At 32.2% G+C, this 17,672-nt stretch overlaps 1 protein-coding gene and 1 long non-coding RNA gene across 2 annotated transcripts; one reads left to right on the forward strand and one right to left on the reverse strand.

Annotated features, from left to right (window-relative positions):
• Window positions 1-1,492: 1,492 nt before the first annotated feature.
• LOC139521203 (RNA-binding protein 8A-like) lies at window positions 1,493-11,390 on the reverse strand. The gene is made up of 6 exons (XM_071314574.1): window positions 11,211-11,390; window positions 7,460-7,519; window positions 5,377-5,457; window positions 4,783-4,919; window positions 4,069-4,199; window positions 1,493-1,821 (listed from the first exon to the last, which is right to left on the reverse strand). The coding sequence occupies exons 1-6, from the start codon at window positions 11,275-11,277 to the stop codon at window positions 1,785-1,787; spliced, it is 513 nt and encodes a 170-aa protein (XP_071170675.1). The 5' UTR covers window positions 11,278-11,390; the 3' UTR covers window positions 1,493-1,784.
• Window positions 11,391-11,496: 106 nt separating this feature from the next.
• LOC139521204 (uncharacterized) lies at window positions 11,497-14,667 on the forward strand. The gene is made up of 3 exons (XR_011664031.1): window positions 11,497-11,610; window positions 13,317-13,418; window positions 14,162-14,667. It is a non-coding gene; the product is annotated as an uncharacterized lncRNA (long non-coding RNA).
• Window positions 14,668-17,672: the final 3,005 nt, after the last annotated feature.

The raw sequence follows: 17,672 nt of genomic DNA on the forward strand, positions 1-17,672 counted from the left end.
TTATGATCATTTATAGCATAAATTATTTGACTTTTATTCATTTTCTTTATAAATTAAAACTATTTTTTTCATTTCAGTTATTATGTATAATCCCCGACTTTTTTCTAGTGATTATACATAATCCCTGAACATTTTAGTGATTATATATAATCCCTAAACTGGCCAGTGATTCTACATAATCCCTGAAAATTTCAGGGATTCTACATAATCACTGATTTTACAAATTCACTGTAACATATATATATATATATATTATGACAGACAGAAACTTCATAACATGAGGCATATATATATAAACAAGTCTAAATTAAAAACTACGTTCAAACCTATGATTGCGTTGAATAAAAACCGCAATTTTTGTATGTGTTCATGTTAAACAAATTTTGTTGTAGAAGGGTCTAAATGCAGCACACACAACATTTTCCTAAAGACCAAAAAAGTGAAAAAGTATATTTTAACAAAACACATTTGCCTACAGGTCGAACAACTGATGTTCTTAAACCCTGCTGACTGCCAGATAAATTGATCACAAGAGGTAACAAAATAGATCTTATATATATGCGTACAGTGTACATTGCAGGCAAGACCATTAACTGCATGACTATTTACCTAATATTAATCAAGTCACTATGAGCTATGGAAATTATATCAATGAAAGTTATCCAAATATAGATTCATCAATTTGCTATATTGGCTGAGAAACTGACCATTTTGTTGTCAGTTCCTCATATAGTTTACCATGCAGTATGGTTTATACTCATTATTGAAGGTAGTACAGTGATCTTTAGTGCTTACTTTCACATCTTTGACTGGATAATAATTGTCTTATTGGCAATTATAAAATCAAAAATGGAAACGAATGTTTCGGAGACAACAACCTGACCAAAGAGCAGAAAACAGTCCACCACATCAATGTACTAAAAAAAAATATGCAAAAATGCCCATAGCTCGGCATTGCTTGTAAAGGGAATGCAGATCACTAGGTAATGATAAACAGCTCAATTGCAGGTGATTTATGAAGAACATCCATGTATGCTTTATAAGAATTCAGTAGACCAAGTACATACATTGTTAAAACGATATAACCAAGAATGTGTCCATAGTACACAGATGCCCAACTATCATTTTCTATGTTCTGTGGACCGTGAGATTGGGGTCAAAACTCTAATTTGGCATTAAAATTAGAAGATCATATCATAGGAAACATGGGTACTATTTTTTCAAGTTGATTGGACTTAAACTTCATCAAAAACTACCTTGGCCAAAAACTTTTAACCTGAAGTGGGACAAACAGAAGGACGAACTGATGAATGAACTGAAGTAGACTAAAACACAAAAATAAATATATAACTTAGTCAAAACATGACAACTTCATGAGAAGCATTTCATAAACATAAATTTTCAATTTCCCCTATTGTAAGTATTCCTCTAAATATGAGCATAAACCCCATATCCTATCTTCTGTTCTTTTATAGAAAAAAATGAAAGATGGTTATTAGAACATATTTATTTACAGTTTCAATGTTGACATGTATGTACACAAAGTGACAGCATAATAAATGAAAATAATGAATGATGTGTCCTTATATTCTTCAAGTTCATGATTTTTAATCCAAAAATAAAACCATTTCCTTTTTATACCTTCATTTTCCACTAAATCATTCCTTGATCATAAGTATCAAGTATTTATAGGTTACTTGATAAGAGAAATACAAAATTTGCTGGACTTTATATAATCATATCATGATGTTGTTAAAATAAAATAAAACAATGAAGTACAGTTTTCATCTTTTCCGCCGATCGTCTCCACTTCTTCTTCCTCTGCAACAAAAAATAATATTCGTTAAATTAGTTTGATATGATTCTCGTAATTTGTAAAGCTCGTTTCTTAAAATTTTAAATTTAAAATAGGTCAGTCTTTTCCACTTTTTTCAGCTACAATAAAGATTCTCAGTAATGAAATGTTTGTGTTGTTTATGGCAGATGTGTGTTGCAGTTCTTTTTTATTACAATATGTGCCGACACATTCCCAGTTTTCATTCTCTATTCTATGATTTATCAAAACAGTTTCACAGGCAACTATTATTGGTCAAGATCTTTCGAGGTGTGTATTAGCACTCCTAAATAACATTTTTATGTTCCAAAGAAATGCACTATTCCTGAATGTGACTAATAGATAATTCATAGTTACTTTGACTCATATATGTTCAAGCTGTTTGAATTTGCCACTGTTCATTGTATATGTTGTGTCATTTTTTACTTACTTGTGTTTTGTGGGACCTCTAAATTCACAGTATAAATTGTGTCATGTTTTACTTGTGTTTGATGGGACCTCTAAATTCACAGTATTAATTGTGTCATGTTTTACTTGTGTTTTGTGGGATCTCTAAATTCACAGTATTAATTGTCATGTTTTACTTGTGTTTTGTGGGACCTCTAAATTCACAGTATTAATTGTGTCATGTTTTACTTGTGTTTTGTGGGACCTCTGAATTCACAGTATAAGTTGTGTCATGTTTTACTTGTTTTGTGGGACCTCTGAATCCACATTATTAATTGTGTCATGTTTTACTTGTATTTTGTGTGACCTCTAAATTCACAGTATAAATTGTGTCATGTTTTACTTGTGTTTTATGGGACCTCTGAATCCACATTATTAATTGTGTCATGTTTTACTTGTGTTTTGTGGGACCTCTGAATTCACAGTATAAGTTGTGTCATGTTTTACTTGTTTTGTGGGACCTCTGAATCCACATTATTAATTGTGTCATGTTTTACTTGTATTTTGTGTGACCTCTAAATTCACAGTATAAATTGTGTCATGTTTTACTTGTGTTTTATGGGACCTCTGAATCCACATTATTAATTGTGTCATGTTTTACTTGTGTTTTGTGGGACCTCTAAATTCACAGTATAAATTGTGTCATGTTTTACTTGTGTTTTCTGGGACCTCTGAATTCACAGTAGATATTGTGTCATGTTTTACTTGTGTTTTGTGGGAACCCTTAATTCACAGTATAAATTGTGTCATGTTTTACTTGTGTTTTGTGGGACCTCTGAATCCACATTATTAATTGTGTCATGTTTTACTTGTGTTTTGTGGGACCTCTAAATTCACAGTATAAATTGTGTCATGTTTTACTTGTGTTTTGTGGGACCTCTAAATTCACAGTATAAATTGTGTCATCTTTTACTTGTGTTTTGTGGGACCTCTAAATTCACAGTATTAATTGTGTCATGTTTTACTTGTGTTTTGTGGGACCTCTGAATTCACAGTATAAATTGTGTCATGTTTTACTTGTGTTTTGTGGGACCTCTGAATCCACATTATTAATTGTGTCATGTTTTACTTGTAGTTTGTGGGACCTCTAAATTCACAGTATAAATTGTGTCATGTTTTACTTGTGTTTTGTGGGACCTCTGAATCCACATTATTAATTGTGTCATGTTTTACTTGTGGGACCTCTAAATTCACAGTATAAATTGTGTCATGTTTTACTTGTGTTTTGTGGGACCTCTAAATTCACAGTATTAATTGTGTCATCTTTTACTTGTGTTTTGTGGGACCTCTAAATTCACAGTATTAATTGTGTCATGTTTTACTTGTTTTGTGGGACCTCTGAATTCACAGTATAAATTGTGTCATGTTTTACTTGTGTTTTGTGGGACCTCTGAATCAACATTAATAATTGTGTCATGTTTTACTTGTAGTTTGTGGGACCTCTAAATTCACAGTATAAATTGTGTCATGTTTTACTTGTGTTTTGTGGGACCTCTGAATCAACATTATTAATTGTGTATGTTTTACTTGTGTTTTGTGGGACCTCTAAATTCACAGTATAAATTGTGTCATGTTTTACTTGTGTTTTCTTGGACCTCTGAATTCACACCATAAATTGTGTCATGTTTTACTTGTGTTTTGTGGGACCTCTGAATCCACAGTTTATATTGTGTCATGTTTTACTTGTGTTTTGTGTGACCTCTGAATCCACTGAAAATGTTGTCATGTTTTACTTGTGTTTTGTGTGACCTCTGAATCCACTGAAAATGTTGTCATGTTTTACTTACTTGTGTTTTCTGGGACCTCTGACGAAACACCAATCAACATTGATTTTTTGTTCAAAGAAATCTGATCCATTTAATGCATCCATGGCAGCTTGTGCTTCTTTAAAGGTTTCATATTCAATTAAAGCATAACCCTGAAAACATATATTTACATTGAACCATTCTATACTTAAGTAAATTTCTCACTATGCTGGACACCCTAACCATTAAACATCCAAAATATATATTTTATATGTCATGATGTAGATTTATTATTTTGATCTGTGGTATTTTTTAATTATTCATGTGTGCAATTAGTTTAGTTGGAACAACCTTAGAAAAAAGAACCATAATTTCTGCTGGAATAAAATGTAGGTCATTGATTACTTGATTGTTGGTGATCGACACTTTAAACTCTCTCGGCATTTCATGGTGACTAATTAGTTTTATTAGTGGATTAAGCCAGTAATGGATCCAAAGAAGGATTTTAATTTACTTCAATCCTGTTAATGATATTCTTTAACTTCAAAAGGTGTGTAAAATAGATATGGAGAATTATTATTTTGCTGTTAACAACCATTATATATTTGTTTGTTTTAAATGCTGCACAGTGAAACTTTCAAAAAGATCTTTAAAATATGACACTTCTTCTTTTTATCTCCATATTCCTTTTTCATTTTATTATATCATTATGTATGAGCATCTTCATTTCAACATTACAATATAAGTAGTGCTTGCCTTAAGGAAACCTGTTCTTCTGTCTAAATTAATGTGTAGATTTTTAATTTCACCATAATCTGCAAATTTATCATGAATATCATCTTCTTGTGCTTCTTCATGGACACCAGTAACAAACAGGATCCAGCCCTCTACAGCTAAAAGAGAAAATAAGAACTAGAAATGGCTTTTATCAAATAAAAAAATCTATTACAGGATAAAGCTTGCTGTTCTGTATGAGCCAAGGCTGTGTTGAAACCCTTACTTTGAACTATAACTGTTAACTTTTTATACATTGTGACTTAGATGGAGAGATGTTTCATTGGCCGTCATACCACATCTTCTTGTTTATATTGTATCAAATAAAATTATATTCAAGAATTCTTAAATGTGCATTTACTGAGGTTATTTGTATTTCTAAAGGTGGTGAGTATAACTAGTCTATTTAACAGACAATACATACATCTCTGTGGACCGGGACCACCATAGGTGGTGGGTATAACTAGTCTTAAGGACTATTTAACAGACAATACATACATCTCTGTGGACCAGGACCACCATCAGAAGGTGGTGGGTATAACTAGTCTTAAGGACTATTTAACAGACAATACATACATCTCTGTGGACCGGGACCACCGTCAGAATCATCCACTTCCATTGCTTCATATTCTTCCACACCACTCCTGGTTGGGCCATCTGAACAATAATAAACAGATATACATTGTTAAGGCAACATTTCATATCTACACCAGTTTTGATTTTCTATTTCTAAGTTAACACTATTAAAAAGATATTGGGTCCTTTGTATTTTCAGTATATTTTTTTGGGATAAAAATCTCTACCTACATACTATTACTAGATTTATTTCATTTGACTGGGTGGAGTTTAACCGGTTTGCTTATTTAAGACCAGTCCATCTATAGACAGGTGTTTCGGGACAAACTCATCAATGAAGTGTCCAGTTATTCGCCAAATATCATACACTCATTTTATTAGTATATCAGTTTGATGACACTAATACGTGATTAGAAATCAGTTATAATTATAACGGCCATCATCCAAAATTTTGTTTGGTTAAGGGGGGGGGTAATAGTTTTGACTTGATGTTTTGGTGTATCACAAGCTAAAACGTCAAGACTGCATGACTACCATGAAATACTATTATTAGACTTGATATTTAGGTGTATCATAAGCCAAAGATCAAGACTGCATGACAACCATGAATTACTATTTCATGACTTGATATTCAGGTGTATCATAAGCCTGAGATCAAGACTGCATGACTACTAGGAAGTACAATTTCAAGACTTGATATTTAGGTGTATCATAAGCCAAATATCAAGATCACATAACTACCATGAAATACTATTCCAAGACTTGATATTTAGGTGTATCATAAGCCAAAGATCAAGACTAAATGATTACCATGTACTTCTTAAATTATTAAAACACCCTTTACCCAATGCTAAAGCCCAAGTATGGTTATATCATTAGGTCACATTACCGTATAATGTCAAAATAAATGTTTACCGTAACATGTCAAAAAGTTTACTGTAACGTGTACATTAGCTAAATATAGATAACTGTAACCATGGAAACCCCACGAGGATTTTTCACTGAAAGGATAATTTAACCTCTTTAGACATCAACCAGATACATATTTATCCACTTGATAACTTTGATCCGCCGGTTAACTCTGAACCGCCGGTTAAATCTCAACCGCTGGTTAACTCAAACGCTGGTTAACTCAACCGCCGGTTAAATCTCAACCGCTGGTTAACTCAAACGCTGGTTAACTCAACCGCCGGTTAAATCTCAACCGCCGGTTAAATCTCAACCGCCGGTTACCATATCTATATAAAAAGGGTGCAAACATTAATCCACCATTCTGCCTCTGATGAAGGTCCTTTTTGGACCGAAACCGGTCAGGCTATGAAACATCACCAGGCGCTGTTAATTATGTGTATTGGTATATATACTATATTTTTATAACGACCATCATCCTTATCACACACATCTTCAAATAGACTGTCCTTATGCAAATTAAAGCGTAAGCTCCGCCCGATCAGTTGAAACAACATTGGTAATACATAGCCCATTCTTTTTTTAAAACAATGTTACAGAAACCACAATTAATAATTTACTTGGTTTTATATATCATATCATATACAGAGTTAAGAATATTCTTCATTTTGCCACAGTAAATTTAAAAATATGATTTATTCTATACAAGCTTCGGGTCAATGTAGAACAAAATAGCTAAAAACAAATTTCAAATTTAACAACACACAATGTTTCATGGTTATATATCATCAAATGGTATTTACCAAAATATCTTGCTTTTAAGTTTTTATGTTTAAGAGAAAGAAAAAATTAGATATAATAAGTAATTTGTCTGTTATTTACACCTTTAAATTACAATTTATCTTTGTAAAAAAAAATCTTCAGAAATAAAATAAAAAAAAGTACAATAAAATTAAGTTCAGAATAAACACGATGAAACCTTCTCCATGTAAAACTGGTAAAATATAAAGTTAAAACCCCAGTCCTGTCTGTGAAACATTAAAAAAAGATAGAGTCTGGAATTCATATATTGAATTCTGCTTGAAAAGAACTGAGTTTCTAGTGAACTGAAATCTATTTACATGTATAGTTCATAAATCTGTAGTTTTAAGATAAATATTATAGTGTAGTGTACCTGAACCAAATCCTCTTCCTTTTCTTCTTTTTGCCTTTTCTTTTAGTTTCTGCAAGCCCTCTAAAAAAACAATGATTTACATTACACATGTGCAATAATTCCTTCAGGAATTCTGTGTCCGAGTGAATTTCTGATTTGACTGCCAAAAAAATCTGCCCAGGCACATAATTCAAAAAAGTTTTCCTAAGACTTCAGTATGGTCTTTTTTTCATATTTCTGACATATTATGTTATTCAGTCATTCGATGTACATATATTGTCATGTATTATATAGAAAACATAAAGCAGGCAATTTTCTCCCTGAGTTATTTACTGTTTGAACGCTTTATGATTTTACTTCTTTAAATTACTCTTACTTGACTGAGTACCAGGATGTTCTACCACAGAAAAGGTAACTTGTTGAAAAAGTATAAGCACCAGGGTCTAGATCCTTATAAATATAGTGTTAACTCCAACATGGCGACCAAGGATGACACATATATACCATGTGACATGGTCGCCATGTTGGATGTACACACAGGACACTTATTGACACTACATCTAGAACTTACCTGCTTGCTGTTAATCATTTTAAAGTTATCAAATACACTTATAATATAATATTATTTAATAATCAATGTTTAAAAGTCACCAATATGTGCTAAAATTAAAATTTCGGATAATAAGAAGTGTTATTTGGTCATTCATGTTACCCTGACAATATAATGAATATTTATGAAAATGGTAGACCTTCCCCCCAAAATGATTATATGTTTGATTTTAATTTTTTTGGTTGCTCTAAATACTTGACTGAGTACTATCATGTCTAACCACAAAGTAGGTAACCTGTACCTTGCAAGGTTTTTTTTCTTTCTTTCTGTGATGCCTTCCTAGAAAGGGAGGTGTCAGATTTTTTTTGTAAAGCCTTGAAGAGGGTGGTAAAGGGTGGTGCTTGCACAAAAGAAACGTGAAATAATTTCTGTCATGAATGTTGCACGAAAAAATAAAGACTTTGAAGTGAATGTTTGTAACTGAGTGACAGTCCTCTTGTATATATAAACTCTCTGCATTACATAATATTCCCTATTTAGTATACACATTTATTATACAAATGATTTACAGCTTTTAAAAAAGTATTCAATAATCTCAGTGTTTTCCATTCGGCATTTAAGCCGGGTGTGCCGACCACCTTCTTTTGAAAGCTGACCACCTTTAGATTTAGGAGGTGGTCGGCTTTTTTTTCAAAATCCGGATTTTTTTTCGGTTCCGTACCGTTAAAATTTGAATACTAATCCCGCCTTGTTTTCATTGACAAAGATGGCGTCAAATCGTCAAACTTCAATGTTTTCATTAATCAATAGGGGGAAAAGAAAGGCAGATGACGATGATGATAGAGAAAATACTAGACCAAATAAGTTAAATAAAATTGATAGTAATGTTGAAGTTGTGGAAATTGAACAAAAATCAACCAAACAACGGAAAAGACACGCAAGTGAAGACAAATATGAGCAAGACTTCAAATGACTTGTAGTCACAGAGGAAGGATACTGTAAGATCGTTGTGGGGCTCATATGAAAGGATTCTATCCTTTTTAGCTTACCATATTTTGGTACACTTTTAAAACTGATACAATCATCAATCCTGCATGATTTGGTGCAATATTTCACACAATTAAAAAGTTATATAGAAAACTATTTGTGTCCTCATCAATTTCTTAACTGATATACATGACTGACTCCCAATGAAGGTCTATACTAATTTTAAAGGCTTCCACAGTTTTTGATGAAATAACTTCAACTGGTAGGTTATTCCAATCATTAATAATTCGTTGTGAGAAATGTCTTAATCGAAAAGAAGTGTTACATCTAGGTTTTGCTAATTTCCAATTATGCCCACGGGTATTTGTACTGATGACAGTAAAAAATCTTTCATAAGATATATCTTCGATTCCTTTTAATATTTTGAAAGCTTGTATCATATCACCTCTTCGCCTTCTGTGAGTTAGGGAAGGTAGTTTAAGTACTTTTAATCTGTCTTCATAGCTTAAATGTCGTATATCAGGAATTAATTTAGTTGCTCTCATCTGCACTTTTTCTACAGCATTAATATCTTTCTTTAAATGCGGATACCATATTGTATTTCCATATTCCACGTGTGGTCGTACCAACGCAACGTATAGTCTTAAAAATGTATATTGATCTTTAAAGTTAAAAGTTCGGTTAATCAGCCCAAGTATACTATTGGCTTTATTTATTTTACTTGATATATATATGTTGAGAAAATTTAAGATCATTTTTCAAACTACTGTTCTGTGTGCCAAAAATACGGCACAAAAGCAAGAAACAGGACAGAAACCTGGATCGAAAGGCCTTAAATCCATGCTGATGCATAAAATTGTAAATGAAAGAAGAGATAAAAGAGATAAATTTTTGAAAAAATAAAATTAAAGAATATTTGACAATTAATATGACTACTTCTGTTTATGTTTGTTCAACTCCATTAAATGTGAATAGTATACAAATCTTTATTTCTGTGACCCCCACGTGCACCCACAGTAAATTAAAAAAGGTGGGACATTTAAAAAAAAACCACCCGGTTGCAAGTTATTTTTTTAAAACACCCACCTTACATTAGTGAAAAAAGGAAAACACTGAATCTTCTGAAAATTTTAAAATGCAAATAAAAGAACAACATCATAGGCCTTTCCCCCTTCTCATTTTTTTTCTTGATGATCCCTGCCTAGTGTTTGAAATTTATTTGAAAAAAATACTGAGCATGCAAAATAAGCATTTGAAAATGGGTAACACGAATGACCGAGTAACACTGTTATTATCGAATAACACTTGTAATGACCGAATAACACTTGAAATTTTAATATTAGCACATTTTGGTGACTTTTAAAAATTGATTATTGAATAATAATATATTATCGATGTATTTAATAACTTAAAAATGATTTACAGAAAGCAGATAAGTTCATAAAGATCATTTTAAATTTAGTGTGTACATCGAACCTGGCGGCCATTGTGATTTCCGTGGTCACCATATTGGATCTACATACTAAATTTTAAAAGTTTTTTATGAACTTATCTGCTTTTTGTAAATCATTTTTAAGTTACAAAATACATCGATAATATACTAATAATTAATAATCAATGTTTAAAAGTCACCAAAATGTTCTTGTATTGAAATTTCAAGTGTTATTCGGTCATTACAAGTGTTATTCGGATAATAACAGTGTTATTCGGTCATTCGAGGTACCGTTTGAAAATCATGATGCACTTAAAAATTAATAATACAAAATTAAATAAGCAGAACAAGTTGAATGAGGCACCTGCACGACAGAACGTCAAATAATATAGTAAAAACATGCTGAACGTGAAATAAAAAACGGTGATCATGTTGCACGAAAAATAACCCTTTACCACCTCCTTCAAAGATGTCCTACATGGACATAATTTTTTGTTTAATTATTAGGACTAGGAGGGTAAATTCCTTAAAATAATGTGTAAACTAAAAAAGTTTGAATTATAATTTGTAGAGAATGGTGTCTGATATATGTGCTCCATTTGGAGGTCAGGAGCCCGTTCAGTGTTTGTATTTTGTGGATGTGGTTCATATATTATTTTTTATAAAGTGTTTTTGTTTTTATTTTATAGAAAAGACCATTGGTTTTCCTTTATAAAAAATTTGTTTTCCACTAGTTCTTATTGGGCTTATTATAGCTTGCTGTTCGGTGTGAGACTCTGTTACTTTAACTACATGTGTCTTACGGTCTCCTTCTTCGTCAACTTCGAACTCTTCGCCGGTCCCTTCTTGAAGATCCAAAACATCCGCCATTTTTCACAAGAACACGCGTAAAGAAATGTTACTTTGGTTTTTTCTGCACCTGTTGGGTAAAACCCAGAAACACTTCGAAAAAGAGATTGCAAGGAAATCTATCGCTAAAAATCAAGGGAGATAAAAATTTAAAAAATCAGCATTGCGTTTGAATAACATTATTTGTTACGATCGATTAAAAGCACAAATTTGACATTGACCCCAAAAAATGTGTTCTTACAGGAAGGGGAAACAACTCGTTACCTCAATGCAAACGCCATCTTGATGCTCGGAAATATTTTTTTCTGTTTACCAAAAGGTTGATTTAGCGGATCGTACATATCAGAATGACAAGTAAGTCAGCCACATAATATTTTGAGAACATGAGCTTGCGATCTATCTATATGACAATAATAATCGCACAGAAAAAACTATCTAAATCAGACGATCAAAAAGTTGTGCTATTGAAAATTATTGAAAGGAAATCGCAAGGCACTTGCGATTTCAACTTTTTTCAAGAAAATGACATGGACAGTTAAACTATTCTATTTTTTCACATAATATACCGTACACATGGTGTTTAAAGTTCTACTGCTCGATATTGGAAAACAAAAATTAAATCAAAAATCAAAATAACGAGTTTGCAGTTGCATGTTGACATTGTTGTTGTTCTATTGATATGCTAATCAAATACCACGTCATAAATTATTTACCACACAGTCATGCCGAATCCTTGAAATAGTTCCTATTTAAGTGTTGGCAGAATGTAAGTGAAAAACATCCTTAATTTTACATAATTTATATTGCTTGTTATAGTCATCATGGTCATGTAATGTTTTTTTTTTACAAAAATGTACCATGTTTCATTGTTTGTACTCTCAGTCATTGTTAATTGTCAGGTCAGTTGTAAATTGTTGTATTGCACATGGTAAGCATTTTTTCTCAATTTATAAAGGCACCCAAAGGTGTGGTATGATTGCCAATGGGACAACTCTCCACAACTTGTGGCACAAGAGACCAAATGACACAGAAATTAACATTTCTATAGGTCAATGTACAGCCTACAAGAATGAGCAAAGCCCATAGTGCAGTCAGCTATAAAAGACCCAGAAATGACAAATATATAACAATTCAAGCGAGAAAACTTACTTATTTGTACGAAAAAAACACCAAAAATAATAAATATGTATTAAACATGTCATCAACAAACGACAACCACTGAATTGCTATTCTCCTGATTTGAGACATGCACATACATACAGAATGTGGCGGGGTTAAACATGTTAGCTGGATACCTACCGTCCCCTAACCTGGGACAGTGGTGCAACAATACAACACCATAACAAACTATAAGAATCAATTGAAATAGACCTAATATATTGTAAGTAAAGTTAGTAAAGAAATCATTATTTACAGTTTGGTTGCATATATATATAAATATTAATAGCAAGGAACATTGAATTTCATGCTTTTAATTAGAGCTCTTTAAGGATTAATAATTTTTTATGTACATTTTTGCTAACCATGGAAATTTCCGAGAAAGTCCAGCCTTTCCTTTATACTGTACATTTTGTAATATTTGACCATTCTATATACATGTACATTTTTTTGTACATGTACAATGTATGCTTGATAGATAGAGCATAATTGCATACCTTCTAACATGTAGCAATAATTTCCTTTGTATGACAAGTTTATAAATCAAATTCATGAAATTATTGGTTACAACAAATGTAAATATGGGCCAATTCAAATACATCTTCTAATGTGCATTCAACTTTAGTAACTCACCAGGAGGATTCTTGGAATGTAAAGGTTAGTCAGGCCTTTTTGTAAATAACGGACAATTGCATCCCATTATCCCTATTTTCTATGGCATGCAATAAATTAAAACAATAAATAATGTACATGTATCTGCGTTGAAAGGAGTTTTCCCTTGGGTAACATGCATATGTGCAAAATGGCACATCTCTAATACATGTATTCATTATTTTCGCTGTTTGACATTTTTGATATTATTGAACTAAAAACATTCCAATTTTTTTTCTTCAAACCTGTAGATTTTGAGTGTTGCAGATGCAGTACATTATGCAGAGGTATGTGAAATTGAAAGAAAGAGATATATGAACATACAGTGACTGTTTTGAATTTAAGGTGTACCGGTAAGTACATTGTATATATATATATAATATAATATTAAAAAAATGATATATCAGCTTATCAGTGAATGTTAAAACATTTATTAGAGTTCTATATTTCAGTTAAAGTAACAATTTTTGTTATTTGTGTATAAAGCAAGGCAAATGTAAAAGTTAATTTGTTAATACATGTAGTACATTACTCATCTTACAATATCATATTTATAGAAAAAAATAATTTTATTGGACTGTTTTCCTCTGTTGGATATGCAATTGATATTAAAATGAATCATCAGTAACACAAAAAAACTTTATCTTCAGAGGCAGATTAAGGGGGCAGTGGCCAACCCCCACCCCACCCCTTTTTTGTGGGTTGATTATATAGTGGGTCTCATTGGAGTCTGAATGTGACGCGGGATTGCCGATTTTTTGTAAGCGTAACATGTGAAAGTCAAATTATTGTGTCTGGAAAACGGGAAATGAGGTCTAGCGGGACCCAGGAAAATAACAAAAAAATGAGAATTGCTTACGTACATAGTGTAAGCGGTATACGGGAATCTGACAAAACAGTAAGCGGAATCTGGGATCGGAACCCCCCCCAATAATGAGACCCCCTATATAGGGAATTACTGAAGCATGACTGGAATGGGACCCCTCTGATGACTATTTCTGGATACAAATGATATTTATATTATATAATAACATGCAATTGTTTTAAATTCTTGATTTATATTATCCGATATCTATATGACTCTTCTCTTTTTCAGGTAAAAATGTCGAGCTACAAATTGTACCAAAAAAGATATTGAAAATTTTAAAACTGTTTTAATAAGGGCATCAAAAAATAGAAAAAAAAGAACAATACCAGGGCTGAACTTTTGTGGCTGCATGCAATTATTTCTAAAATACCAGGAAACAAGATGTAGCTGCACAGAAGACACGGCAGATCATGAAATTGCATATAAAATAAGGAATGCTAGAATCCAAGAAATCTTTTAACCAAGTCAAGTGTTTATAAGACATGTAATCATGAAAATACTAACACATATATTAGTATTCACAGTCACATGTAATATCCCAAATATAAGAACTATATGGAATGTGTGACTATGTCATGTTACAACATGTATGCTCAGAATATTTTAATGTCACAAGGATATGAACTGGATAAATGAAATATTGTCAACCATTTAAATAAAGCAGACTGGCTAACATAAAAATCAACTGTCTATAGATGTGAAAGTTCAAGTTGAATAAAATTGTCTCGAATTAACATTCCATATATCCAAAAGTACTGAATTGCCTTTCTCAGAATATTTGTATGTTTAATAGAATGATAGCTGTATTTTTTCTTGGAACTGTATCAATATAAAAAAGGGAGATGTGGTATGATCGCCAATAAGACAAATCTCCACTAGAGACCAAAGTAAACGTTAGAAAGGACAGGTCACAGTTGTGTTTGTCATTGTGTAGCTATCTATAAAAGACACAAAGATTTAAAAGTGTAAAATTATTCAAACAAGATAAACAACTATCAATGATTCCTCTTAAACCTGCAGCCAACACACTGAAACTAAAACAACAGTCAATTACAGTCATATTCACAATAGGTACTATTTTTGGACAACAGAGAATTCAAAATACCATCAAAGGCAATAAAGGTCAACATGAGAACTCAATAGGATATTGAATTTTGGTTAATTTTCATTTACAAAGCTACTTTTGCAAAGGTACAAATCAAGTACTGTAAATACAGGTACATGTACCTAAATATTGATTTTGTGTATTTGTATATAAGGTACACAGTTTTCTCTGCTTTCAAAAGTTCCTATATGAAGCTGTCCAGGTTTCTTACTATTTTATCATTATTATCTGGAAGACATCGCTTATTACCCCCTGAGAAGGGTAACTCATGTTTATCATCAAAGATGTGCATCACAACCTTGGTAGTGTACTTGCTCACAATATGCCATTAGAGACATATATTCCATTAAAAAGTAGATAGATGGTTTTTCAGGGTTTGTATTCTGCAATTCTTGGAACACAAAAATAATAAAGAATGACAGGAAATAAAGTAAAGTGGGGAATTCAGTTTAACAACATACAGTCTGTGTTTGAGTTTTAGACTTAGCCTTTGAGTGTTAAAAGTTTCACAGTTCTTGAGTTATGTCCCTTTTTAACGTTATATGCTAGCTAGTGAGGGCATCATCTGTGTCCCTTTGGACACATTCCCCATTTATTTTTTAGAAGTTACTATTAATTAAAATTAATTTTAACCATGACATTTTATTTTAAATGAGTAGTTATTGTTGCAAACTCCATTAGAAATTTGAATTGAGATCATTTTTAGAATAAGGGAAAGGGGGAGATGAAAAAAAAGGGGGGGGGGGGGGGTTCAATTTTTCAGATTTCAGAAATTAAAAGAAAATTTCTTCAAACATTTTGTTTTTGAGAGGATTAATATTCCACAGCAAAGTGAATTGCTCAAAAAGCAAAAAAAAATTAAGTTCATTAGACCACATTCATTCTGTGTCAGAAACCTATGCTGTGTCAACTATCTAATCACAATCCAAATTCAAAGCTGAATCCAGCTTGAATGTTGTGTCCATACTTGCCCCAAGCCTTCAGGGTTCAACCTCTGCAGTCGTATAAAGCTGCGCCCTGCGGAGCATCTGGTTGGTTATTGCTTAAAACTTACCACACTTTTTAGTTATATTTATGTTAAGATCTGTATAATTTTTGGTGAAGATTTACAATTTTATTTTAGAGTAATAAGGGTAAAAAAGGAGGGGGTTCACATGTCGCACCATATGTCAGAAACTATTTATGATTATTGCATAATATTCACACACAATACGAAGGGCGTATCATATGCTCATGGCGCAGCTGTTTATTATGGTTTGTTTTTAAATTGGAATACTATAGCCCAGGCGCCTGAGGTTATAATCCCTCATTCTGTATGCTTTCCCCCCAAGTCAGGACCCTGCAATTCAATGGTTTCCGTTTGTTTCTCTGTTTCACATTTGTTTTTCGTTTATAATTTGGTAAATATTTTTAAGTACTGTGAAAGTACTTTAATTCGTGGGTATCAATTTTCGTGGTTTGAGCAATATTAACATGTTCGTGGGCTTTTAAATTCGTGGATTTTAGTTTTCTAAAAAAAAAAAAATTGAAAAATTGAAGCCTTTAGAAACGAGGGTTACAAATAGTCTAGATTGAAGGAAATTGCAAAGTAAACATTGACCCGTGTAAATCGTAGTGATAACACTAATTAACCTATGATAAAGTGATCAAGAGATTACAGACCATCAAAGGTGTTAATTAGGCCATTAACATGTCACCTAAAGAAAATAGTAACATAAACAAATGCTATGAATTGCCAAATAATTCTTAGCAAAATCAAGACCAGCATAATTTTTTTTTCTCGTATGTGAGGATATAAAATGAACACTTTATCATACTAGCATATCAATACCGGAAATCTGACTTTCATTGATCAAAAACAAAAGTTGTACATTTTAGGTTATTAAAGATTAAATGGGTATAATCCTGCATGCGGTTGTAGTTCTGTGACTGCTATTAAAGTATTCTCAGAGTTGGTGCTATTCAATATCTTCTCGTAGACTAGATCATACATGTCATATCAGTAGTCAAACCTACCGATTGGGATCTTTCCAGGTCTTGATTTAGACAATGGTTATTTTATTTCGTTGGACACTTAAATTCGTGGATAAAGTCATCCCCGAAAACCACGAAAATTGGTACCCCACGAATAAAAGTACTTTCACAGTAAGTTTTTTCGTTTTAATAGTTTTAGATTTGTCATTTTGGGGTTATATATATATAGAAAATGTAGTAATTGTTTTGCTCATTGTTGAAGGCCATACGGACGTCGTTGACCTATAGTTGTTAATTTCTGTGCCATTTGTTCTCTTGTGGAGAGTTGTTTCATTGGCAACCATTCCACATCTTCTTTTTGTATAGCTTGTGACTTTTGTAGCAAAAGCGAGACAGCTATCCTACATTCCTTCGTCGGTGGTGTGGTGTCCATAAAAGTTCACTCTTTGGTGAAAGTTTTTGGAATTTTAATAACTTTTTTAAACTGCCCTCGGTTTCTACCCAACTTTGAAGGAAGCTTGTTTATGATGTGAAGATCATTACTATCCAGAATTAATTTTTTTTTAAATCGGTTTATCCGCACTTTACTTATAAATGGACCTACTTTTTCTGCCAATTACATCCAGTTTAAAAAAAAAACCATTGATTAGATTTATAATC

This window comes from Mytilus edulis, chromosome 4 (assembly GCF_963676685.1).
Source record: "Mytilus edulis chromosome 4, xbMytEdul2.2, whole genome shotgun sequence".
Classification (NCBI taxonomy): Eukaryota; Metazoa; Mollusca; class Bivalvia; order Mytilida; family Mytilidae; genus Mytilus; species Mytilus edulis.

Bases quoted from the DNA above. Each gene is read 5' to 3' on its own strand.
- LOC139521203 (XM_071314574.1), bottom strand. From the start codon at position 11,277: ATGGCGGATGTTTTGGATCTTCAAGAAGGGACCGGCGAAGAGTTCGAA. The intron at 7,520-11,210 runs GTAAGACACATG...TTGTTTTTTTAG, and splicing joins AGTTGACGAAGAAGGAGACC to AGGGCTTGCAGAAACTAAAA. The intron at 5,458-7,459 runs GTACACTACACT...ATTATTGTTCAG, and splicing joins AGGAAGAGGATTTGGTTCAG to ATGGCCCAACCAGGAGTGGT.